Source organism: Puntigrus tetrazona, chromosome 21 (genome assembly GCF_018831695.1).
Source record: "Puntigrus tetrazona isolate hp1 chromosome 21, ASM1883169v1, whole genome shotgun sequence".
Classification (NCBI taxonomy): Eukaryota; Metazoa; Chordata; class Actinopteri; order Cypriniformes; family Cyprinidae; genus Puntigrus; species Puntigrus tetrazona.
In genome coordinates this window covers 6733934-6760289 of record NC_056719.1, presented here as the reverse complement: position 1 = coordinate 6760289, position 26356 = coordinate 6733934, and the positions used below count along the sequence as shown (strand labels likewise).

Sequence of the window (26356 nt, the reverse complement as noted above, 5' to 3'; positions counted from 1 at the left end):
CAGCTTAGACCCTGTTTGACGCTTAAATCCTTTGAAGTGGCGTGTGTGTGTGTATGTGTGTGTCCTTACGCCAGGTCTATTGAACACAAGCTTTTTATTTTGATTTTTTTTTCCCTCTCCAAATACAGAGGGCACAAGTGCTTGGACTCTGTATCAGTGACCAAATTAAATCAAGCGCAGACCGGCTTGGCCTCTCTGTTTTTTTTCGCAACTAATTTTTTCCCTTGATAGGATCTAAATGAGTTTTCCAGTGGGTGAGATGCTCAGTTGGCTGATAGATACCATGTGCAGACGTGCAGCCAACACCCAAAAGTAATCATCTGTTGGCAAGAATGTTTAGCCATTAGGCGAAGTATAAATTCCCACAATGAGCTCCACTTTTATCAACTAAGTCGATGTAAGCGGTCTGCTTGGGAACTCAGGCCGGTGGCCCTTCGTTGAAGACCCACCACAGTCGATGGGCTGTGCCGAGGGTCACCATCCCAGCTTAGTAGGTACAGTGGGGGGAAACGGTTTTTGTGGCATCTCTGCATGATGGCCACAGCGTGCTTTGTTTCTCAGCAGAGATTTGACAGCAAATAGTGATGTCTAAATCCATCTGGCACGGAGTTAGAGAAGAATCTCGACGAGAGAGAGGCTTTGTGAGAAAAGACAGCAGCACATGTCCAAAAGAAAATAAAAGTTTTGTGGGGAGATTACGGACTCCTGTAGGCCCGGCGATTCACGTGCTGTAAAGAAGCCAGCAGGAATCTCCCGATCTTGTCCGCCAAACTCGCCCGAGATGGGACACCCCTGCCCACTACAATAAGACTCATCCTGTGTTGAACAAGCATTATCCGCCTCAGTTCTGAATGCGTTGTATCTCGGCGCTAATAACCATAGGTAATTAAAAGCTGAGGGGGAGTTAAGATCTGAAGTACAGGACAATCTTCTGCTATGATAAAACTCAAAAACCGTACACACACAGACCCTTTGTGATTGAGTTTCCCACCTTGAAGTATCCCTGTAATGGATTAACCCCCGTCCCGCGAGTGGCCTGAATAGACAAGGATTCACTGGAGACGCAACAGAGCTACTCCACAATGGGCCAGTCTTCTTTTGTTCCTTCAGCTTTCCGAGTAAATCCAACCCCCCCAAACCCTGTAATTAGATTTGAGCTGTTTGCAGACATCCCAAAACTGATCTGTACAAAGCATAAAAAAAGTGTACCCTTTAATTTACAGTGCAAATACTTTTCCATTAGCGATGGGGGATTTGGTGCTGTTTGTTCCACTGAAAAGAGAAGGGGGGAGAAAAGGGAGGTGGAAGACACTCTTCTGTTACTTAATTGTGAACTCTGAGATTAGTGTGAACACTTCCAACCTTTCACCCCAAACAAAGGAGCGATCAGGTCTTGTTGCCTAGTGACACGGTCTTCACACTGGCCAATTTATCCAGTGAGCTGGTTCTCACTACCTGTGCCTGTGCAATTGATGGAGCAGCGAGTGAATGACTCCATAACAGCTTTTGCTCTTCATCTTCATTTCTGGGCCAGATATAAATGCCTCCATATATGAACCTTCATATACCTGCCTAGAGTAAAGACCTTCATATCTCTGTAGTTATAAAAGGCGAATACTCATATTTTTGTGTGTGATTTCCATAGGTTCAAAGCTTTATTCCTGTATGGTATTTATTTTATTTTACATTCACATAATATTCAGTGATATGCAGATGCTCAACAGTAAGACCCTGCAAACATTTTCACTGGCTACACCACTCTTCCTATGAAAAATATTTAAGCAATATATGTTTGCATTTTTTATTCTTTCTTATGTAATACTTTTTCATATTTTAAGTTCATTAAATATTTTCTTTTACAATTTTACAAAAAAAGACAAGCAGATTTATGCATTGTTTTTCCTATTTTTAGTTCATTAAATGAGTTTATCCACAATTTTACAAAAAGGCAAGCAGATTTATGCATTTGTGATGTACTATACATCTATATTTGATTCAAGACTTGGATGTTTCTCATAGATCTCATTTCTTTCATATATTTATAATTGATAAACATACTTTTGATATGATTCATTCTTCCCCATTGATTTTTAATTCTTTTTTTTTGTCAGCTTTAAAAGTATTTTCTATCTGCTTTATTTATTATAAAGTATATATTATATTTTAAAATAATAGCAAGCATGCTTGCATGCATGATCAAGCACCTATGCACCTAGGTTTAATAGAGATTTATGAGTTTTAAAATCCCAACCCAAAGTATGAGCAGCAGTAAAAGTATTGCTTTCCTTAACAGTGATTATATGTAAGCTCTTCACCTTCAGTTTCTCTCATTCCCCAATGCCTGCCTGTTCCCAAACAGAGTTGAGTTGTGAGCTCAGGTGGGAGCCATTACGCCATGGAGGCTTGCCCTTATCAGTTAATAGCAGGTTTCCAGAGACTAGGATTGTTTTGATAGATGACACCTGGTCACTCGCTCACAAGTCACACAAAGCAGAAGAAATGAAATGCTAGGCTAGATAAGATATCACTGAAAATACTCAACCATTGATTGCTCAGTCATAAAGGTTGGGTGTGTGGCGGTTCGAGTTAATCTTTTCTCCTGTTTTTAAGACACGGGACCCAGAGTAGCATTGGGTTCAGACGCAGCCTTGAGTACCCCAGTTTGGTGCATTTGTTTAGAAAATAAATGGTTTTGTCCTTTATTCAGATCTAGAAGAATGCTCTTCATTCATTTTTTAGGCATCCTGCTGATATAATAAGATGTTTGGATGTGTCTGTTTACTTTAGTTTTTTTTTTTTTTTTTTTTACACATACACACAAAGAGAAGAATAAAGGAATGCCGATTGGGTCTTTCAGCCCCCCCTTCGCTCTGTAGGATTGGGTGTCTGTTTACAGTCCGGCTCAGAGGGCTGCCTGTGCGGCCCGGTGCTGACCACAGCTCCAGAATGTGATTGATTATGTGGGGTTTATGCCATTGAGAACCTTTCAACGGCTCCAGGGGTCACAGGGTCATCTCATCCGCAAATCTGTTTCCTTTTGTACAGTGAGACACACAAAACCTTTTTCTCCCTTCTTTACCCTGGGAAAACGGGGGATGGGAATGTCATTTAAACAGCTCTCTTCTTTTACTCAGTTTCGTTCCCCATATGGCTTTCCTTAAACGTCCAAAAATCTTTCTATAAAGCACTTTGACAGACAATTTAAGAAATTTTGGCCCTGTAAGAGGAGTAGTGACATTAACAGCATTTTAATAGATACCTTCAGATAAGTGTGCTTATATTCACAGAGCTGGCAGCAATAGGAAGCTAGATTAAAAAAATTATGCACTAATATGTAAATGATCTAACTGTGCAATCTAATTTTTTAAATGTATTTTGATCTTGTTTAACTAATTCCCCATCACCGTCAGATTCATGAGACCTTCTATCAAATTTTTTGCAATCAATCTCTATTATCCTAAATCTAGGTTGCTTTACACCCAACTATAAAGCTTTAAATGAAAAATACAGTGAAAAAGCTGCTGCTGCTAGGCATCCTGCCGCTTTGATATGTGGTTGACAGAACAGTGTAATTCAGAAAATGTGCCAGTCCTTGGCCTTTAGGCTGAGGTCTTTGTGGTCATACGCCCTGGATTACACTTTAACCCCAGGGAGGGTCTCTAGGCGAGGTGAAAGGCCAGCGGCCTCATTTGGAAGGAAAAAAGAAAGTCCTCTCTCTCCTCAGGAATGCAGTATCTTCTCACCCAATAAGCTCAGTTAGGGATTTCACCGCTGATAAACATTCACCTGAGACCCTCAGGAGTCGCACCCTGGGTGCAAGGTCTTGTTTGCAATGTCTCTCTGTCGTAACACTCAGATTGTGGCGCGCATTCCTCATACAAATGCCGTTTCTAGACGTTCTCGCAGGAGGTGGCATTTCTTCTGAGATTTTTGTGTGTGTGTGATGTGTATGTGCCATCATGTCTCTCAGAAAGCACTAGGGATTCAGACTAACCCTTCAGAAGAATGTGTGGCATACAGGCCAGTCTGGTTTTAGAAACAAGAGTCTTATCCTGTGTTTGCTGTAATTTGCAGGGCTCAAGGTCTATGAGATATACGGCCCTGAGAGAGGCCAGAGACTCCCAAAGCGCGCGTCTGATTTGTGGCAGGCGGAGGAAGGCACCAGACTACAAACATTGAGAGTAAAATAAAATAATAATAGTCTACCTAATGTGTATTTATTTAATCTACTCTGTGGTTTTGGTTTATATAAAGAATGCCCTGTTCTTATTAAACCAATATTGGCTTTAATATTACACTCGGTTTCTGTAGTTTTTAGAAAGGAAGCCTTATTCCACATCTAAAAGATTGTAAAGGGTCAATTAATGTGAAATGAGTGAGAAACTTGCCGTTTAACGAGCGAGTTTTGTGTGTAGAATAACACACGCTCCTATGTTATCCATACTCTCAGAGGTCATTTAAGGTCTGTCTACGTCTTAACTGGAAGCTTGTGTGGCCGCTGCTTATGAGGGCAGGTAGAGCTCCCCCTGCTGGACGCCTCTAGGGTAGTGCACTTGACGGCATACTCCAGCCTAATTTTCAAATTTTCGGTGTTCTCTTTAATACATGAAGACCAGCAAAAACCTCAGCTATACAGCATGCCAGTATAAGTGCACTTCAACTGCATATAAAAGTCGTTCAGATAACTTTATAACTCCACCATGCCAATCCTACTTTCTGCCTGTCGGTTATGAAATGCATCCTTTGATATTTTTCCCACGTGGCTCCAAACAAAGCAGACATAATTGAAACCAAGTCGCCAACCTTGAAATATGACAGATAAAGGTGCGTAGTAGATGTGTTGTGCGGCGCCATCGATTTGATTTGATTTTGTCACTCTCGCCGTGTTTCTCTATATCTCCCATCTCTCTCTCCCTCCTCACTCTCTGATTCATTCTCGGGTCGGCCGCGGCACATGGATGCAGCGCATTGTGAATTCACAGAATGACATTTGTGACCACAGGCTCTTTGAAAATATCGCTGTTCTAGTACCTGACGGCCTGTTAATATGATTCCAAAGCATATCCCCTTCACGTATAGAAAGTCGAATGTAAAAGAAAATACAGACTTCTCAGTGATTGAAAAGGAGAGACTGTATATAACTATATGTTTTCTTGTTTAAAAGCAAGTGAAATGCCAGGAAGCTTGCAGCAGCGGAGGGATGCTGGTTTGCTTGTATGTGGCTGGAATAATAAGATATCACCTTAAGATCTTATTTGACGGCTCTCTGCACTTCTGTCCCATGACAAATGCTTTGATGATAATCAGGCGGCAAGACTGGAGGTCAGCCAGGATCTCATTGGGAGTGACCCGTGTTTGGTGAATCTATCTGTCAGAGTAGTTCCTCACATCTGTGAAAGATGTTGTTTGTGTGTTTTGCGAATGTGTTTGGGCATGCAGAGCCTTCTTTCCTTTTTAAAAGCTCATTACTGGGGAGATAGTGAATTAACAGGTGTTAACACACAGGATAAATGACAGGCTGATGAAAGCATCTCCTCCAGTATCAAATGTAAATTAATTAGATTCTATCTAAATTAAACACGCCGCGAAATCATCATGGGGCGACGGGGCCTTTTTGAACATTTGGTGGGCTTGAGTTTTACGAACTGATAATGTTTCCTTTTCTTCCTTTTTTTGCTTTTTGATGCATGCTAAGCCCCTGATTCTTTTCCCATGGACCCTTTAAGCATCTCCAGTTGTCTAATGCATCCTCTAATGCGCTCTCACAATGAAAACATCTCTTAGTTTATTGCCGTTTTTTAAAACCCTCCGTTTTCACCAAGGATTTTTTACCTGGGAGTATGTAGCGCATGCCTTCCACGCTCAGCGGCTGCAAAGTCAAATCAATTGGCTTTCTAATGGAATTAAAAAGGGGGTTGAAGTGATCGAGGCAGACCTCTATATTAGTTGCTTCAAAAGCGTTTTCCCCAGGCCCCTCGTTTTTTCTTTCCTCCCCAAGCACCGATGCCGCTTGATCGACACTCAGCTGATCTATAAATAAAGTCTTTTCTTTCTTCACAAAGACTTTGCGGTTTACTGTTTGTCCTCAAGGTCAGGGTCAGGCTGTTCTGAAAAGACATGTTCCAGTGATCATTAGGAAAATAACCCGGTCCTAATTGAGACGGGCAGCTTCTGTCAGCTGTGTGAGGAAAGCAACTCTGAATTTCTCTGATTTTTCCCTCGCTGTCTTCCTCATTCTCATTTGCACCGAAATAACAGCAAATCTATGTTGGGAATAAAGGCTTTAGCACCTGCTTCCATTTAAACTTGTCAGTAAATTTTTTGCAGTACAGTAGTCAAGTTCCTACAATAACTGAAATGCTTACGTTCTCATCGAGCGCCGTGTGACCTTGATATGCTTGTTTTCCCCAGCAATCTTAAGACGTTTAGTCACAACATCGTTTTACATTTCATTGCGTTGTTTTGTTTACGGCGCCGAGAGTTGGAGAAGACACTGTAGCACTATAACGCCACTGGCCTCCAATTTATGGAGCATGTTGATTGCCTTCCATTTTCTCATTTGAGTCTCCCTATGACAGAGAGAGCCTTCACGGTTGCTCGGCTGAGCATTCATTCTTAATGGTGAATTTAAAGCACGCAATCCTGTAAAGGAGCCCAACAAAGCGAACTTGTGCGCACCATCGGGAAGGTGATTTTGCTGGGCAACAGGCTTGTTCGTCGACCCTCATTTCCTCTAAGAGCTACACAAAAGCCTACATTAAGCTGGAAAGAGGCATGCCAGTCCTATTATTCTTAATACCTTTATCTATATATGTTATTTGGCCATGCTTCTCCAGAAGCATTTAAATATGATTAACACTGGCGCTTCTTCATTTTTTTTCCCTACCCTTTATATTCACAAGCGGATCATGGCCCACCGGCCCCCCCAAAATGTTTTTGTAGCCGCTCGGCTTTAGAGTTCCATTCTCATTCCTGTCGTCTCAGAAAACAAAACAAACTCCTGTTCCTGTCAGTTGGGTCGGAGATAGTGGCAGCGGTGGGGTGGGGTGGTAACAGTGAAGGGTGGTGGGGGTGCAGCAGCTCAAAGCCTTTTGTCCAGTGGGAAAGACCGTGTCAGCACCCAGTGAGAAAAGGGGCTCCGGTCATTTGGCCATAGTAAAAGACCAAAAGTGTAAAGATTAGGGACGTAAGGGGTCGAGGTAAAAGCCTATGACTAATGTGGCTGGTCATTCACAGCTCTTGCCACATTGTTTGTCCACTGTCCAGATGGTCACTGGGAATAAATCACAGCGAGAGAGGGAGCTCCGTGGATTGCTAGGCTTGACTTCCTGTCAGATTACCATGTTATGAAGAAAGCCACTCGCTGATTTTTACATCAGCGTTTCAGATGAAAAGCGACCAGTTTTTGTCCCATCCAATGACTGCTGTTTGTACTCATCATGCGTTAATATGGCTACTGAAAAGTTTGCAAGTTTGGGATCAGTAAGCTTTAACGTCTTGTTCACTAATGCTGGATTTGGGACATGACGTATGCATGAATGTGTAAATACGGCCTTATTTCAGTGACTTCATAATTGTAGTTTTTCACAACCACGCATACGTTGCATTCTGAGAAATGACGTGCATGCTGCTTGCTTACATATTATTGTAGCCCAGTTTGGGCTTATTACAGTGTTATTAGCCATTTATATAAGCAACTGAAAAAAGCATGTTAGGTCATGTCAAAACGTCTCCCCTTAAAACATCCTCAGACCCCACAGGGTTAACGTGTCTTTGCTAAACTATTATTATTTTAATTCTTTCTTACCCCAAACTTTCTAATTATAGTATGACTGTTTCCATAAAAAGTTTATACATAATGGATATTAAATTCCTAATACAACAAAAATAATCTTACAAACCCCAGCCTTTTGAATGAATTAAACAAATTCATATTTGTCTGCAAAACTAACTTCAGCACTTAAGCAGAAGACTTTAGATAAAAGATTTTTAAGATCATGAGAGACATACATTCAGTCAAGTGTGTCCAGACTTTTGACTTCTGTACAATAAAGTTGACACATGAACACCGAAAGGTGTGCAGAAAGTGTTGAAGCGCTCTTTATTGTTGTCATCTCTTTGATCACTGGAGGGTGTGAGATGTCAGGAGGCAGGAAGATTTGCAGACAGGATGACGAGGGCTGGCACTGCTGAGCTGCAGGACAGTACGGCACCCTGATAGAAATACCGTTGGACTCCGTTTATCATCATGCTCACGGTCAGACTCTCGGCAGCTGACCGCTGCTCACTGTAAATCCATCACCTGTGGCTTACTGCAGCCACTGCCCTGGACCACAGACAACACGTGTCACTGTTTCACAACCAGGTTCGAGACCGAGCAGAAAGCAGCCGTTTTGAGATTCATCACATTTGATAGACCACTTTTATCGATGACCCAAAGTTCGTTTAGCAATTACAGAATATTCTGCATTCTATTCATACATGCAGATTCAAATAAGCTTGTGTATCTGATATGTTGAACAGATTAGTAATTCGTCTTAGCATTGACATTGATTAAATAAATCGCGTTAAACCGTCTTAAAAGATTAGCAGGCGTTCCATTATGAGCAAAAATAGATAGGCATCAAAGGGAGTCGACAACAGTAAACAAACATTTTACCATTTTACGAAAGGGGGGGAACAAACAGGACCCTCGAATTACCTTCCCACTGCAGATCTCCTTTATAGTGGCAGTTTGTCATTTGGTGGAACAGTATAATTTATTTTCATCCTCCTGATGTGTTTCCCAGTAATGGCTTTGCATAGAGACCGTTTCTGCATACGCCCAGAGGGGGAAAGGCTCACACACATGCATGCACGTACAAACTCTCTCACTCTTACTGTTTTCTCCCTCACTCACACCGAATAACACGACACAGCCTGGTTTTCAAATGTGGAACATGTAAACATCAAGCCTTATTCAGTGCATTCATCATTTGCATGCATCTAATATCCAGAGTACAAATTAGTTGCCAAGCACTGAGAATGTCATTAAAATTCAATAGTTTTGTGCTAGATATATTTATCCTGCATCTTATGCATTAGATGAATTTGTGTATGTGTTAAGATTATTCAAATGGAGTCATATGAACAGCTTTTGGCGACGTGTTAGTAGCACAGAGTGACCCCTACTGGCCATAGCGCAGTCTCGCAATCCTCACGTGCGGCGTATGAGGGACACTGAACTGACACCCTTGGCAACCGTTCGCCCGGTTGCCACGGCCAAGCAAGCAAGCAAGCAATTCGGAAGCCAGCTGTACTGCAGGAGCTGTTCCTTCTCATTTGCAGTTCATTTATCTCCCATCTCCGCAAGCCTCGCCAACACACACACACACACACGCACACACAAGCTCCCACTGGTAACCTCATCTCCATTGTGCCCAATCAACTGTGGAAAGTAAATGGCATCTCTCTCCCCCTTTTATTCATTCAAAATAACTCACACATGCACACAGCATAGCCACGGCCATCCTTCATACAAAACCACAGATGTAGAGACACCAGCTCATGTACACACAATAGAAACTGCCGTCAAAGCTCATGTCGATAAAAAGTATTGTGAAATGTAGCCTGCAATGAGTAAATTACATGCATTACTAAAGCTGCGTATGACAGTCGCTTCGCTTACACATCGATGCAGTGACTGTTATGTATCGATTGTTATTTAAAATCAGCAACTGTGTTTGATGAGCGCATGTGTAGGGAAACACTTGTGTGTCAGAGGCAAAATCATTTGGTGAAGCATTTAGGAATTAAATGTTTGAGCCCCGAAGCCAAAATCTTTGTTCAGAGCAAACGATTTTTCTTTTTTGATGCACCTTTTTTTTTTATTAGTAATATAAATGTTTCGCAAATGTATTTATATTTCTGGGTATCGTTGTGTGTGTGTGTGTGTGTATGTCTTTCAGTCATATAGTATTAATTCGTCATTCACAATATCACACACAAAGCTTAGTCGTGTTCTCTATCTAGTTTGAATGGTAAACGGACCAATGAATGAGTCGTTTGGGACATGACATATGCATGAATGTGTAAATACAGTAATGCTTATCCTGTCAGGTGCCTTGATGAATAGAGCACCCCTGCGAGATGTCATGATGGACATCAGCTGAGGCATGATTTCCAGTTTTCAGTCCTGTTTGACAGCTACTCTCTTTTGCCGGTGTCCTGCTGACGCTTAAGTCATTACTATGGCAACCCGTGTGGATATAACAGATATTGACTACACCGTCTGAACAAACACCCCTGATTTCATCACTTGCACTATGACAGCATGGACGTTCAAGAAAAGCAAATGAAATTTATGTGCACAGTGAACACGAGAGCACGCCAGAGTCAGACAAATCCAGATTTCTGCATGCGTGTCGTCTGCTTCAGAGAGCAGATGAGCTTTAGTTATTATGGGACTCATCAGCACTGTAAACTTGAGAGAGCTCCAGACATCCTCCAGACACTCTCGCCTCCTTGGTATGAATCGTCCGTATCTCATTCCCTGCACTAATTCCAATTTAATTGCCAGTGGCCTGAAGCCTCCTCAATAGGAGTAACAAATGGTTTGATTTTGTAGACTTCATCAGACTGCATTTTAAATGCGACACTCACCCCGCGCGAATGCCAATGAAGCAGAGGAGAGGCTGCCTGTTTACTAATTATCCTTTTTCTTACTGGGAGCCGCACTGCAAGGGTTGTCTGATTAAATCGGATTTGTGGGATAGGGGGGAAAAGCAAGCACGGTCCTCTGCTTTGTAAACGATCCTCATCCGAGGCGAGGGCCAGCCGTGCACTGTAAATTCTGCTCTCTTAAAGGGACACCGTGTCTTTTGTAGATCTAACACAGGGGTGGGTCCACTCGTAAATTTATCCCCCCGGCGTTACAGTGTTTATGATCTTTTATCACTTCATCCATCAGGGCAGTAGGATGATTCAAACCCAGGCCATGATGTACAGTTTATGCAGGTTGCAAGTCTCACTTTTAATATGATTAAAAATCAGCTTGTGGTCAGAGAATCTGCAGGATTTTTGACACAATTCATAATAATTCACTTTGAGTGTATTGATCCTTGAAATAATAATAATTATTTTACAAAGACTTTTTAAAAAATGCTTGCATCACATAAGTTTGCATTACATTTTGTTGCAAAACAAATTGGTGTTGCAAAATATTAGTAAATGATTACCATGATATAAAAAAATAACAATGATTTATGTTGATATTTTAGACAGTCTAGCAGTTGGAACTATTTGATTGATACTCCAACATAAATGACGGTATTGCTCCTTAAAGCTGGTTGGCACCCTCCATAAAATGGAAATAAGGTGGTGATGGTGCCCAAAATCATATTGTAATAGATGACAGACAAAAGTGAGTTACCTGAAAAAGGTTTGCTCTGCAATATGGGAAGTTTTTTTTATTTTGCTTTAAATTGGCAGGGTATTAGACACCAGAATCAAGTGCAATTCAATGGCCAAAAGAGAGAGGGGGGAAAAAAAACAAGATAAAGATTAATTTGATTGATAGCCTTATTTCTTTTTTTTCAAAGTTTCTATAGTTATTGTGATTTTATTTTTGGTCATGATAATCATGTAATAAAAACCTGTTCTCGTGCCAGAGCTTTTCATGTTGTAACCATGATTTTTTTAAACAAAATAATTGAGGATTATTAACTCAAACCAGTAATCGTCAAGATTGAATCGGTGCTGCAGAACCATACTCCGTTTTGCCGAATCCTCTTTGCAGTCACGTCGAGCTAGTGTTGAAAGCTTACTTAATTATGAAGAATCTGCCTCCAACACCTGTCAAAGTCAATAGGGCCAATTTCTTCCATGTGGGTTTGTGAGTGATGAAGACATTTTCTCTGTCTAAATGGACACTGGAGAAACCATATGGTTCCATGACATTATCTTGAGGTAATTAATATGGCTTCTACAATGACATCTGGTGGCATTAATCTATCTGAGAACGTGGCATCTCACCGCATCCGCCCGACACAAAAGTGAATTATCTGTAACTATTATTGGTGCAAAGTCTGGAAAGGTACCAGCCCCAGAATGAGAAGCAATTTTTTCGGCGGTTTAACGCAGGTTGCGCCGTCCTCATTCTTTCCCTTCCAAGCATCAGTTTAAGGCTTTTAAATGCAGTCTGCCATTGTAATTCTCCTTTTAAAAAGCCACCACTTGAGATGAAAACCTGTTAAATCAAATAGCGTATTTTACACGTCCCCCTGTCGGGTGTCATGTATTTGTAAGGCAGACCTTCGGAGACCAATGACACTTTGATAGTAACACACAAAATGTTATTTTGTTTCTCCCTCTCTCTCCCTCTCTCGCTGTCTCCCGTCTCACCATCTCTCCTCCTGTTAGATCAATAAACAATTCATTGAAGCTCTTTTCTTTGCTTTTCTTGTCAGAGGCACAGAGGCGTTTTGAATGCATTAAGGCAGCGCTCTGTGCTGTCACACGCTCTGTATTCCAGACCAAAGCTGTCAGTCGCTGCCCTCCCTCCCTCAGCAACCCCCTTCCGAAAGCCTTGGGCTCCTCTAATGCCACATTATGCCCAGCCACTCTCCCGGATTACATGGATGTGCAGTCCTCCTGTAGTCTGGGCTCATTAGGTGTCAGACCAAGTGAGCGAGCGAGTGAGTGAATACCCTGGCCGGAGAGATGCTGCAGACATATCGCATCACACGCACACACGGCCCCTGGAACAGCTTGTACCTGTTGACTTCCCAGCACCCTGTAGCACTCTGTCATAAAAACACTCATGTAACATCTCTTTATCTATCTGTCTCGCTCTCATCCCGACTAAAAATCCGATTTGTGCTGGAAAAAAGACAGGGGAGATATGAAGCCAGGCAAGAGAGAAGCATTTCTCTCCAATCGCTCTGAGTGCAAGACCCCTTGTTGTTTGCATTTCATTCAGCATCACGTTACCGTGGAAATGAATGGGTCAGAAAGCCTTTAGATGTGGCTTTACCCTTCAGACCTAGAGCCCTTTGGTAATGCACTCCTATAATGCTCACATTTATACATCTCAATTATAATTAAGATGCAGTCCCCATGAAAATCATTACACTGCTCTCGGGGGTTCTTGTGACTAATGTTCTCAGTACGCCGTGCTCTACACAGATATGCTCGCTTGCGAGCGCAGTTGGAAATGGTAAATTTCTCTTGATGGCCCAGTTTCACACTGAGCCAAAGTTCTGTGTTTTGCACATTATACTAATTGTGGGACTAAATATTTGGGCTTTCTTTTGAGGCTCAGCACACCCCCCATGTACGTTAGAAGGGTTGTATGGTTTTGGCACCAGTTTGACCATATTGTCTGGCCCTCCTGAGCCCCTGCTAGCACCCATTGTCCCCAAGCTCAGCGGGGCTGCCAAGGCCCCCTCTGCCCCGGAGCGCCCGGGCAGCCCTGCCCCCCACCTGGCCCAAACAGCTGCCCCCATGACCCCTCGCTCCCCTCCCTCTGTTAGACCTGAACTTCTCTCACAAGCTTCACACATACCATACAGTCTTTCCTGGTACTCACATCCTGTATGACAAGTAAGTAATATGTGCTTTGCAGACACATCTGGTTTCCCGTCTGGATGTCTTTGACATGCATAGTTTTCTAAAAAATTTTGACTTGAGGATCTAATCGTGATTGTGGGTGTGGTTAACCATATAGGCCAATTATGTTCAAACATTACTCTATATTAGGGTTTTTTTAGTGATTTATTCCATGGGTTACTTTATTAAACCAGTAGGTGGTGACAAGACAAGTGACTGAATCAATTATTCAAACGTTGAAACAAGCAAGTCAAGTCTGATTCAGGCAAACATTTTGAAGAACAAATTCATGCAGTTATTAAACTGTTCCCTCAACTGGTTTGTTCAAACACACCTATTAATTAAATCCACAATCTCTGATCATGGTTTGATTTGATTTGGCACTCTTTTATTTGGCAGAACTAAAATTGACAGTAACTGTGGTAGCTTTACTGACGCATCATGTCAGATACATTAGCTCAAACACTAACATCCGGCATACTGTGTGCTCATCAAGGTAACACATTCCAATCGGAGCTTCAGAACAGGTGTGTCATATTTTAGAGTTCTTCGCTGAGCAACAGGTGATATCACACCTCACGGCATTGGTGATAGACAGAGCAGCAGGAGTTTGTATTCCATCAGCACTGGCGAATTGAAACTTAAGCTAATTGACTTTGGTCTCACCAGCTTAGAACGACACACGCTCTCCATGTGGGGTTTCTCAGCTCAACCATCGGCCCTGTGGGAAACACAGTTGCCTTGTCTAACTCTCACATTAAGTTTTAATCACAGCCCTGTTCAGTTTGTTTGTGTAAAAAGCAGTATTGCTTTCTTAATTTTGTTGTTGTTGTTTTTGCAGTTTTAATGCATGCATATGATCTTTTGAAAACTTCTGGCAGACTACTAAAAGTTGACGAAATTACCTTACAGTACATTTTTGCATTTATCATGGAGTGTCTGTCTCTTCTGGGAAAATTATTTTGATGATTAAAAATTGTTGATGACTTCTGCACTACACAGATTTTTGTCTAATCAGTTACTCCCCCAACCAAATTGTTAATGTGCATATTGTAATGTAACCAAAGACTTCTATAGACTTTCTTTGGCAGCAACAAATATGTTGGCACATGACAGAAAACAAGTGAATTTTGTCAAGTGAATTCACTGGGTCTCTAGGAGACTGAGATTATGTCTATGTGTTACATGGTGTATTATGCTAGACACAGTTTTCCGGTATTCCCAGAAGTTGTTTTCTCAGCCAGGGATCACGTGGGCACAACCATCCTGGAGTTTTAAAGTGTTTGCAGTGGTGAACACAAGCGGAACACCCTCAATACCTAAACGGTGCTGCGCACCCGCTGTTAAGTAACGGCCAATGCTTCTTCAGGGCCATTAACTTAACACTGCGATGGAGCCAAGAGGCCCTTATAAATAGACACAGGAGTGGAGGTAAATTATGCCAAAACTCAGGCAGCAGGCAGCAGAAGCCAAAGCCAGTCCTCTATCCAGGTGTCACTTTGTCCAACTCAATTTTGCACTGTAATAGAGGCGAGTGGGTCAGCCACTTCTCTCTCTCTCTAGTTCTTTTTCTCTGCCTTACCCTTCAGTACCTCACAGAAGAGTTTCTCCCAGCCAGGCCATTTACTTGTGACGCTCTTTACTTCACACCGAGGAACACTTAATTCCAGCTAACACCAATCACATGGACACTGCACTTCCCTTCATGGCTGCCGCTTTATCAACTGCCCCCCCTGCCCTTCTCCTGTTCCCAAAATAGTGTTCTTTCTTCAATGGAAGTGTTCTTACCACCTGAGAAATATGGCGCATATGGAGTGAACTGTAAGACGTGTAATTTTACTGGTAAAAATCCTTAAAATAGAGCTTAAAATGATTGAAATATTGTCTGGAAAATATTCTCTTTTTAGTATGCTAACAGCATAATGTAATTGATCGAAATGTGTCCAAATCTTCGAATTACAAAAATACAAGTACATGGTCACTGATTGGGCTTTTCTGTGAAGGGAATACTTGAAATGAAAAGTGGGCAAATTATCATCATTAAATCTTTCAGTCACCAATAATGTGAGATTTTAAGAGCAATCAAAGGGGAGCTCTGGTGATGTGGCTTAGTCTTTCCCTCCACCCCGTTCAGACCCTTGAGCTCCCTGGGTCAGAGTCCACCTAACCTCTTGCATTCCTGAGAGCCTTTCCTCCCTACCCCCGTCACCCTGTCTTTCATCTCCCTATACCCACCCCCTTAAATTTAGCTTTTTAAGTTACTTTACAGCTTTTAGTTTTGCCATGAACCTTCCTGAAGCAAACTTGCATTTCACATCCCAAGCTTCTTTGGGATTTCCTTCCATAATCAATGACCACCCTTTCTTTTCATCGATAAACCCAGAGATGTAAGGAGTCATTAAAGATGGAGACGGCGCAAGGGGGAGGGAAACGGCTGGGCCCAGAGAAAGCCAGAAGGAAGGCTTGTCAGTATTTATTTGCTGAGAAGCAGCAATTCAGCTGCACTGTCTAGATTTAAGAACAGGAATAGTCGTTTCTCTTGCTCACCTCAAACTCCTCCTCTCATCCTCTCAATCGCTCCCGTTTTTTTCCCCAGCAAATGCTGATTGATCGAGCTTTATGAACATGAGACTGGGGCTCCTCATAGATTTTTAAATTAGTGGCAGCTTTGCCCCAAAGATGTGTTATCGACTCATGAAATAGAAGCGGAGCTTAAAACACTCCCACTTTCCCCAGAGTTTTCTAGAGCCTGATAATTGAAAAAAGTGTGAAGTGTGAGTCTGTGTATGAGAGCAAAGCAAAAGAGAAGGAAAATTGCTCACTTTATGCCTTTATTTAAATACCAAGTTGTGAGTCTATTTTTTAACTGGAGCTTTCAGTGATTTCATATTTAATATTAATACCAGCCATCTAAACACACAAGTTGTTTTGTCATTTTCTGTATCTGTCAGCTGACCTTTTGTGGCACTGGGCATATTATATGTGCAGCTCACCCTGTAGTACTGAATTAGATTCTTCCATTGATCCACTAAGTGTATTTTCTAAATTAATCATTGTCTTTTTCAGCTTGATTGTCCAGTTTCTACAGTGATCATGTCATTCACAAGAACCCGTAATTGCAGAATTTTTATTTTTTTCAATAAGTAGTCAGGCAAATAATAGTCCTGCTCCAAAAGCTAATTCTGCTGTATTTAGTTTTTACACTTTAACATACTGTACTACGTTCTGTAAATTAGTACTCTCATGCTAACATCTCAGTCTTTCTGCTTCCAGGATCAGATATGGCCATCTTCTGTTTGCTGTGCGGGAAGCGCTTCCAGACGCAGACTGCTCTGCAGCAACACATGGAGGTCCACGCAGGCGTGCGCAGCTACATCTGCAGCGAGTGCAACCGCACATTTCCCAGCCACACCGCACTCAAACGCCATCTCCGTTCGCATACAGGTCTCACATCAGTCTTAACGTTGCGCATTTGTGCATAACCGACAGCCTCAGGAGCCACATTTTTGGAATGAATCAGTAATACATACTAATTTGGTGCTTTGATGTTTTATGCACATCCGTCAAGCCGAGTGATATTTTAAACATGCTGAGATGTGATTCACCCTGTAGAGTGTTTAAATCAGGATCCCTGGTACAGTCATTGTGTTGGCTTTTTTTCTCCCACCCGTCATTCCCATCACCTTCTGGATGGAGGTGGATGGAATGAAGATAGCAGGCTGAAGTGACATGTCATTTAGCGAAAGGCCAAAGCGCTGTGATGGCTTGTGACAGCACAGATATGGCCCTCCCCAGTCAGGCTAGTCCTGCTATATGCCGGATCCATCCCCATGTGGCCAGATGCGTGGCTGAGCAGATGCGGCGACTCTGCGAACAGTCTCCATTACTGTCTCCAAATATGAGACGCTGGAAATGAATCCCATTTTCTCCAGAAAGACTTTTCCCCCCATCGTCTCTGACCTTAAATAACAGCCTGACGTGTCAGAGTTGCTTTACTCGGCGGCAGCTCGGATGAATATTTGAAGCGAAAGCGGGAGATGAGCAAAGCCCGCCTGTTTATAGGCCGCCCCGGCCTTTATTGGGCGGCTGACGGTACAAGGCGGCTGAGCGCTTACTGTACTCGCTTGTCCTCTCTGGGCCGTACATCGGAGCCGACGCTCCCGCCTGCACGCATAAATGTCAACGGTCTGCTTCGCCGCAGACACGGTGAAGGGAGAGAGAGAGGCTGTGACGCAGCGTCGCGCTAGTTTGAACCCAATTCTCTGTAGGCGTGTATTAAATTACAATGAGCGCTAGCAAGCACCCGTTTAATGTGATGTGGGGGCTTTTGTCAAGGAGCTGAAAGGGAAAAACTGCTATTGGCACTTGCAAAAACCACCGAAAATAAGTCTCTAAATTTTTTCTTAAAGAGGACAAAAAAAGAAGACTCGCTGCTCGCGTTTAATTCTCCTTTGATCTTCTTAATCTCATTCACAGTGTATTTTTTAATGCTGGAAACTGAGTCGCTGATGTGATAAGCACTCGGATGTTCCTCCAGAGCCGTGTTTCCCAACCTTTTTTTATCTTATGTACTCCCACAACCCTGTCAATAGGGCTCAAGTACCCTTTTATCAACACCACACCAGAAATATCTTCCTTGAATTTATTGCTTGCGTTGATATAATTGTCGCCATTGTTACATTGATTTACAATCACTACGTCTTGCATCTTGAATGTTTGACACACCAGGTGGTTTATATAAAAAAAACATGTTCAAATACTTCAGCTAATTTACTTGTAAATCTAATCCAGATTGATGTTTAACACATTTTTTTTTTTTTTTAACATGCGTTTTGTGATTGACATTTAACAGGCATTTGCATGCTTTGTATAGTGTAATTTAGGTATAATCTATAGTCTATAATAGTTCTAAATTATTAACCAAGAGAAGAACATTCAGAAAAATAAATAACACGTGTAAAGTGTGTGTGTGTGTGTGTATATATGTATACATATAGGTGTGTATGTATATATATAAAATAGATGGATGGCTAAATATTTTTTAAAATTGCCTTTCCGCCTTTTTATTGATTTAAAAAAAATACAATTCTGTTTTTAAAAATTTCCATGCATTAATTAGAGTTCAGAACTGTGGAATCAGTATTTATTTTCTCTCTTTGTTTGTATTAAAGAATGCATTAAACTAAACAAAAATAACCATTAACACAATTATTATGTTACAGAAGATTTTAACTAATAAATGTTCTTCCATACAAATACATATACCATTGTATATATCAAATATGTAAATTACAATACGAGAAGTATGTAGTGTTTTATTGATCACAGCATATAATAACATTAAAATAGAATTCACAATATAACTTTTTTTTTTTATATATTTTTGATCAAATTAATGTAGTCTTGGTGATCATGAGTCATTTATATGTGTATAGTTTGCACATTTAGTTTAATTTCTTTAGTGCATTAAATGGATGAAACTGTAAAATATTATCTAATATCAGTTGTATATGTTAAATTAAGTAAATTCAGTTGTATAGGTAAGAGATATTAAAGTATTTTCAGGTATTATGTGCAGCATGTGCTCCTAAATTACTGCTCTGTAAAAACACTGAAGCAATAGCTTAACGTATTCCTTTTTGCTCCACGTGTGCAGTGCCCACTCAAAAATAAGTTAAATGAGTGATTATGGGCCCACACAGTCATTACTCTGTAATTCAAGGCCAAGCTTAAATTTGATTTCAGTCATACCTCAGCCTAAATGCTGATGCAGAACCAATTTTGACAGGATTTCAGCGAATGATTACACGCGTTTCCACTGATTTTAGAGAGGAATTTCTGTTCTTGAATGTACTTGCTCGTGTACTTTTCCAGGCGTGCACAGTGTGAGCGAATGCTGGCATCCATTAGGGCTGATAATCATGGCAGCCCCCTCGCTCCCCCATCCGTTCCGCACACTGCCGGCCGTGCCTCGTTAATATTCCGTTGTTGTTCTGTGCTTGTGTTTTATTCGGAGCCCATTTTCCATCTGCGGCGGGTGTTTTGTGTTCGCAGCTGTGTTTGATAGTGCAGCCCAGTCGAGACCCTGGCAGTGATGGATCCTTGATTTACGCTGCTTAGCGCATAATGAACTCGGCCCCTGCCTTAACGTAAGCCTCGGCCCTGCCAGGCGCCAGGCGGTGCCCGCAGACCCTGGCCAGGTACGCCATCGCAGCGGTCCCCTGAGGCACGGGGACGCAGGTGGCAGCCCCCGAGCTTCCCAAATGTCTTTTCCGCCCTCTTTGTGCCTCGCAGCCACCAGACTTACAGACAGACACAGAAAGGAACCGAGGAACACGCAGTCGGTGACAGCATCTTGATCTATCACCTTGTATCTTTACTGCCTCAAAGCTTAATGTATTCCAAACAAAGCAAAGCCGCCAAACAGAATTTGATAAGCAAATTGCCTTCTGTTTATAGCAGCGACACGCTACATTTACATAACAGGTAGCCTAAAAAAAAAAAACACCAGCCGAGTATTACGATATGAATTTGTGCCTTGTGGTATCAGGAGAGCTGTCACAAATTATTTCATCAAATAAAGATTAAAGATGCTTTTACTGAGGGTAGAAGCAAGCCTGCGGATTTAACTGGTGGCCAGTTTTCTGGAGGCTAACGCAGATGTCTTCGGTTGACGCGCCAGCTTAGGCGCAATTAAAGTCAGGTGAATTTGGCGCGATTGCTATTCTCGTCGCGTGCCGGAGAGCAGTCAGGGAGCGTGATGGATTGTGATCTCTTCTGCGGAGGAGGCATTTCGAAGCGCCAAATTTCTTACAGCGACTGATAACTTCATGCACACAAATAAATACTGTCACTTTTATTGATTTCTGAAATGTATGGGGTTTTTTTCTGTCTTGTGTCATCTCGTGCTTCTTTTTTTTTTTCCTCTTTCCCATTACTGGTGAAGCGAAGACGGCGGAGCCCGAGCAGCCGTGTAAATGTGAGGCGTTTAGCTGCGTCTCGCCACAAAACGTGCCTGAGGAAATTGACATTGTCTGGTAACAGGAGGCGGCGAGAGTCTGAGCATGACAGTACATAACGAGAAATGCAATTTATTCCCAGGCACGGTGCCGCTCGGACAGCCAGATAATGAAACGCGTAGGTCATAGACGATGACTTAAACCCTCCGCACAGAAGTGAAATGCATTAAATATGGGGAACATTACACGCCTGGCGGAGTCGTGCATCTGTACGGAGAGAGAGTGATATATGGTTAGCTGATAGTGAGACACAGAAACGCAATTAGAGCAGAGAGCAGAAAAAGAAACACCCCCGCATATCATAATATCACTGATTACTGACCTCTGAATACCCATTACAGTGCAAGACGACAGGAAGATATAGATGACAATGACCTATAACAGACAACTGATGATATTGTACTGAGAGCTTATTATAGCTTGATTTCAAATAAATATTATAGGCCAGCTGTTTAATACTTTCTGAGAGGAAGAAATACTTTAGTCTTTTTTTATACTTTATATTTTTTTTCTTTCTTTGTGAATTTTTGCCCCATTATCTTTGTTTTCTACAATTTTTTTAAACTCTTAATGCTACAGCCTTTCTGTGTTCAGTTTATGGAAATAAAAATTTGTAAAATTATATTTATTTTTTTACATTTTGTTTTGCACTGGTACACTTTTGCAAACAAGCTTACCGCGTAATTTTATGAAGCTACAAGAATACTTTTGTGCGCAAAAAACAATATAACGACTTTTCATTTTAGGTTGAACTGTCCCTTTAAATGTAATCTGGCGGTGTTACAATGTTATTACAGGCTTTGTAATGTCTGTCTGGGGCTAATCCATTCATTCACAGCTCTTACAGTGTTTATGATTGACACCAACTTGCATATACTACATATACTGACCGGACCTCTGTTCAGCAGGTGACCATCCGTTTGAGTGTGAGTTCTGCGGCAGCTGCTTCCGAGACGAGAGCACGCTGAAGGGACACAAGCGCATCCACACCGGAGAGAAACCCTATGAATGTAATGGCTGCGGCAAGAAGTTCAGCCTCAAACACCAGCTAGAGACCCACTACCGTGTCCATACAGGTACTGTATGCGTCTTCCTGTTTATCAAGCCAAGGTGACTGGAAAAGCTTTCTTTGGGTATTATAGTCCTCCTTGCACTACTTTTTCAGCACCTCTGAGGATTTTGATCCAGTAACATGCCCTACTTAAATCATGTTAAGCGATACGGTCACGTGTAGCGGCTTTCTGTTATCCTTGTCAGCGGGCGAGCATCATATCAGATCTTTAGATCACAGCTGAAGCCGATGCCAGCACAGGCCGTGCCTCTGTTTGGCTTCAGACCTGTGTAAAGAGCCCCTTTCCTCTTGTTAAGGTGATATCTGATTGATTCCTACGTCTTGGCGCTCTGTAAAGCCCACACCAAAGGGCAGGCCATTTCCAGTGCTGTCAGCTCGTTCTTTGACAAGGGGATTAGCGCAGAACTGTAGAGACCAGGTCTCTCGGACGCACACGACGGACACCGGATCTTCCCCTCCTGTCTGCCACTCAAAAAACCATGCCGTTAAGCCAAACTATCGAGAAAGCCTGTCAAATAATTGCCTTCTTTGGGTGGGGTGAGGATGGGGTAAAGCCTCGGCGGCGAGCACAGAGTGCCTGAGATAACAAGAACAACGACAAGCTCACAGTCAAAGGCCACTGCATGCAAAAAGGGAGCCGCTTGATGAAGCATCGACATTGGCAGCCCTGCTCCTGTCGATGGCCAATCAATAACTCGGCTCCATTTGCAATTCATTATTGCCTGGTTATCTGAGGCTGCCCTGTTTACAGTGCAGATAAAGTACACTGACCACACGTGCATGTATCACTGGAGTCTCGACGGTTTAATGACCGTCTCATTAGGGCTTTTGCATACGCAAACGCAGACGGACGTGACATTGTTCGAACCACCGAGGTCAAGGTTCCTCTATCCCTCCATTAAACAAACAGAAGACCTGAGCAAACAACGCAGAGGCTTTGCATTCCCAGGATGCCTTTACCCAACACAAGCGTTCTTCAATCTTCAACTTATCAATGCTTTCTCTAGTGACATTTTTAAAGGTCGATGTGTAGATGACTTATTTTCACCGTCGGAACAAATGTGCTGCGCTTTGTGTTACTGTCTCTTTAAGAGGTTTCTGTCAACATTCTGAACTAAAAAACAAATGTTATTTATCTGTAGCTAGTTTGCCAAATGCAACGTTCACTGCTGTTCCACATGATTGTTTTTCAAGTTCCAGTGCTGAAAATTTTTTGTACACCTGTCTGTTATGAGACAAAAAAAATTATATGAAAATTTTATATAATGCATAAATGTATAAAAAATATAAATATATATATATTTATATACACTTTTAACAATCATCATGCCCATAACAATAAATGCCTAAAGTTGTGTTTATTCTGTCCAGCGATTTAAAAAGGAAAAATATATAAGCAAATATATTAAATAATAATAGTAATAATTATTTAAAAAAAAAATATATGTACACTCATATATACATGCATACACTCAGAGCGGAAAAAATCACATCAGTAAAAGGGTATTATTTAAAATATTTAAATATTTAAAAATAGTATATAACAGCTGTTTAAAAAGCACTCATTCTTCTTGAATGTCATATGATCCTTTAGATATTAGTCCTGTTGCTGCTCAAAGAAATTTTCTTTACTGTTGCTTTTATTTATATATATATATATATATATATATATATATATATATATATATATATATATATATATATATATATATATATATAATGATAAAATAAAATATAAAACATAACATAAATCTATAAATGCGAACTGTTTAAATTGGTAACCAGTTACACTCAAGCCTAGAACATATTTCTGAACCGTTTTATGTGAATTTTTATTAAAATCTTGATTAAAACAAAAGAATTTACTCTCTATGGATTATGCATCAAAAGCAGTTCCGTACAGCATTTCTAGTAGAGTCATTCACTTAATCATATTCCTGCTTTCCATACAGATGAGTATTGCTGTCTGTTCGCGGATATCAGAGTACAAAATCTCCTGACATGTCGTGCAAAATCTTGACATTTCCTGTTCTCCGTGCAGGTGAGAAGCCGTTTGAGTGCAAGCTCTGCCACCAGCGCTCCAGGGACTACTCGGCCATGATCAAACACCTGCGCACCCACAACGGAGCCTCACCGTACCAGTGCACCATCTGCCTGGAATACTGCCCCAGCCTCTCCGCCATGCAGAAGCACATGAAGGGCCACAAGCCCGAAGACATCCCCCCGGACTGGAGGATAGAGAAGACTTACCTGTACCTCTGCTACGTCTGAAGGAGGGAGACGGCGGGGAGGGAGGGGAGCGGGAGGGCGAGGGGTTAAAGCGCCTGGAAACACAGTCAGGAAATGGACGGATTTGTCAGAGGGGCTGGGCAAGGCAGACAGGAACTAAAAAGGCAGAAATCTTACCCCATCAGTATCGCAAAACATTAAAAAAAAAACAAACAACAAAAAAAAGGCATCATGTTATAGCCGTATATCTGTTCGCAGCACGGATCATATGGGAAGTCCACTCTCTACACGTCAGCTTACGTCCCAAGCGTTAAATATGTCTTATCAGTCAAACGACACACACTTCAACAACGATTCCTCCTCTTCATAAGGATGCCCTCTTCTGGTACAAAAATAGTAGTGTGAACCAGACACAGTGTTTATCTCTGGCTGATCGTTCGGTGCAGGAAGCACTTACACCCGTCAGCGGTAACGTACCAGTCAGGTACTCCACAGCAAATATGAACCGTCATGTTCATCAGGGTCATTACTGCAAAGTGGGACGTAAGCTTCCTGCAAAACATGTTCACGATGCTCAGCTGACAGTCAGCGTGTATATCCCTCCCATATGATTCACATTCATTAAGGGCTTATTGGTTTAACCAGCGTACAAATCAGCTAAGCTCTCAGTACTCTGCTCATCAGTGTCATTTCACTTCTTCTTTTTTTTTTCTCGCGTATTACAAGCTGACTTCACGACGACAGTTTTTGTTTGATGTTGACTTCTCAAGCGCCACATTGCGAGTTCATTTTAAGCAGAATAACACGCGCCGTACACGTTCACGTTATCTCTCCTCCTTCGCTTATCGAGTCCGAAATCGCTTAACCGTTCGAAACGAGTAACTTGGCAATACATACAGAACATCCATTACACGCTAGACATCTAATCAACTGTTTATGCTGTTGTTATAGAGACCAAAATGATGACTAAAGCTGCTTTTGTCAGTGGCTTGCAGACTGAGCGGCACTGTGACGTACAGGGCTCGTCCGCACATATCCGTGTGTTCGTAGGTGGTCACGAGGCTTGGCCTGTCCAGCCGGGAACGCTGGGATGGATGAATGAACAGAGCAGATCAACTCTTTTGGTTTGGTTCCTTTCGCTTTGTTTGTGTTTCCTATTATACCTTGATTTACTTCAGCACATCGTACTTGAATTACCTCGTTTTTTTGTGACCTCATGTGCTAGTGTTTTAATTTTTCCTTTGTTTCTTTGTATATTTGATTGTTTGCTTTGCTAGCAGGAGCGGCGTGTGCTTTTAAGTACTTAAGAAATTAAGTGCCACGGTGAAGAGAGATTATTTGTCTTTCGTTCGACGTTTGTTTAGGTCTTCTTTGCATTAATCTTACCAAACTTGGTATTATGGTTTCGTTTGTTCGTTTTGTTTTACTAACCCTGCTTGTTGAAGAGCATGTGGGTTTGGTCTGTTTGTTTTTTGTAAGCTACCTCTAAGTTTTGTTTCTTTTTTTTGTTGCGTTTCGTTTGCAAAAGCACGTTGTTGGGTTTTGCATTATTGCAACTTCATCTCACGCTTTCAAGTGGTTCGGAAGCGACGAATATGAAAGGGTAAGAGTTGCTCATAGGAAAAGTGGATTGAAAAAAATAATCAGAACTTTCCCTATCAGTCCCCCCCCACCCCTGTAAATGTTACCTTAAGAGCAGAAAAGAGATTTCTGAAGCCTTAAGTTCGGGGTCGGAGTTGATCTGGGAGTTGTGTTTGGAACAAGTGAAGTGTAGTACTTTAAAGTCTGAAAAAAAAAAACAAACAAAACAAAACGTTAAACTTGAAAATATGTGAATAGAATTGTAGTTTTGTAATGTGAAAAAAGATGGTTCACGGAGCGTGAGCCGCCAAGAACAGGTCATATGCAGCAGTGCATTGTGCGTTGGACAATTGGGACTGCAAGTGGTAATCAAAGACGAAAGGAAGAAAAAAAAAAAAAAAAAAAAATCCTGTCAGTTGACATGTTTCTTTGTATGAGTGTAGTCCTGAGCAAGAGCCAACAGAGGCCATTTGATATATAAAATTGTGATATTTTTGTATTAAGTGTCGGTCCCTTTTTTCCATTTGTTGAGGTTGCAGCGGGGCAAAACTTTGTAGTTCTTTTTTTATATCATTATTCTCTCGTTTGAATCGTTTGCCTTGCTCCTCTTCGGTAATGTTGGACAGTGCGTGATCCTATAGTGGTAAATGTTGCTTTCTGGATGTCAATACATTGCAGGTGAAGGACTAAATCAGCCGCATTCTCCTTTGTGAAAAATAACAAACAAACAAAAAAAAACAAAAAAAAGACGTGATGCCAATGATCAGTTCCATTGCACACAGTATCTCAAACAAAACAATCAATGTTGCCAACGTTGTGTTTTTTTTTACTTGAAGTGACTAAAAAAGAAGGGATGGGAAGACGCGTC

The 26356-nt window shown here is 41.6% G+C and overlaps 1 protein-coding gene across 4 annotated transcripts in view; it reads left to right on the top strand.

Annotated features, from left to right (window-relative positions):
• Nucleotides 1–26356, top strand: part of zbtb16a (zinc finger and BTB domain containing 16a) — a 93423-nt gene that overhangs the window by 65429 nt on the left and 1638 nt on the right. For 3 of the 4 annotated variants that reach the window (XM_043220980.1, XM_043220981.1, XM_043220982.1), the window contains exons 5-7: nt 16861–17031; nt 21512–21682; nt 23720–26356. The exon at nt 23720–26356 is cut by the window's right edge and continues 1638 nt beyond it. In XM_043220980.1, coding sequence (XP_043076915.1) covers nt 16861–17031; nt 21512–21682; nt 23720–23949 — 572 coding nt within the window. In that variant the 3' untranslated portion in view covers nt 23950–26356. The remainder of the gene's footprint in view (nt 1–16860; nt 17032–21511; nt 21683–23719) is intronic. The other variant, XM_043220983.1, reaches the window with a different exon arrangement.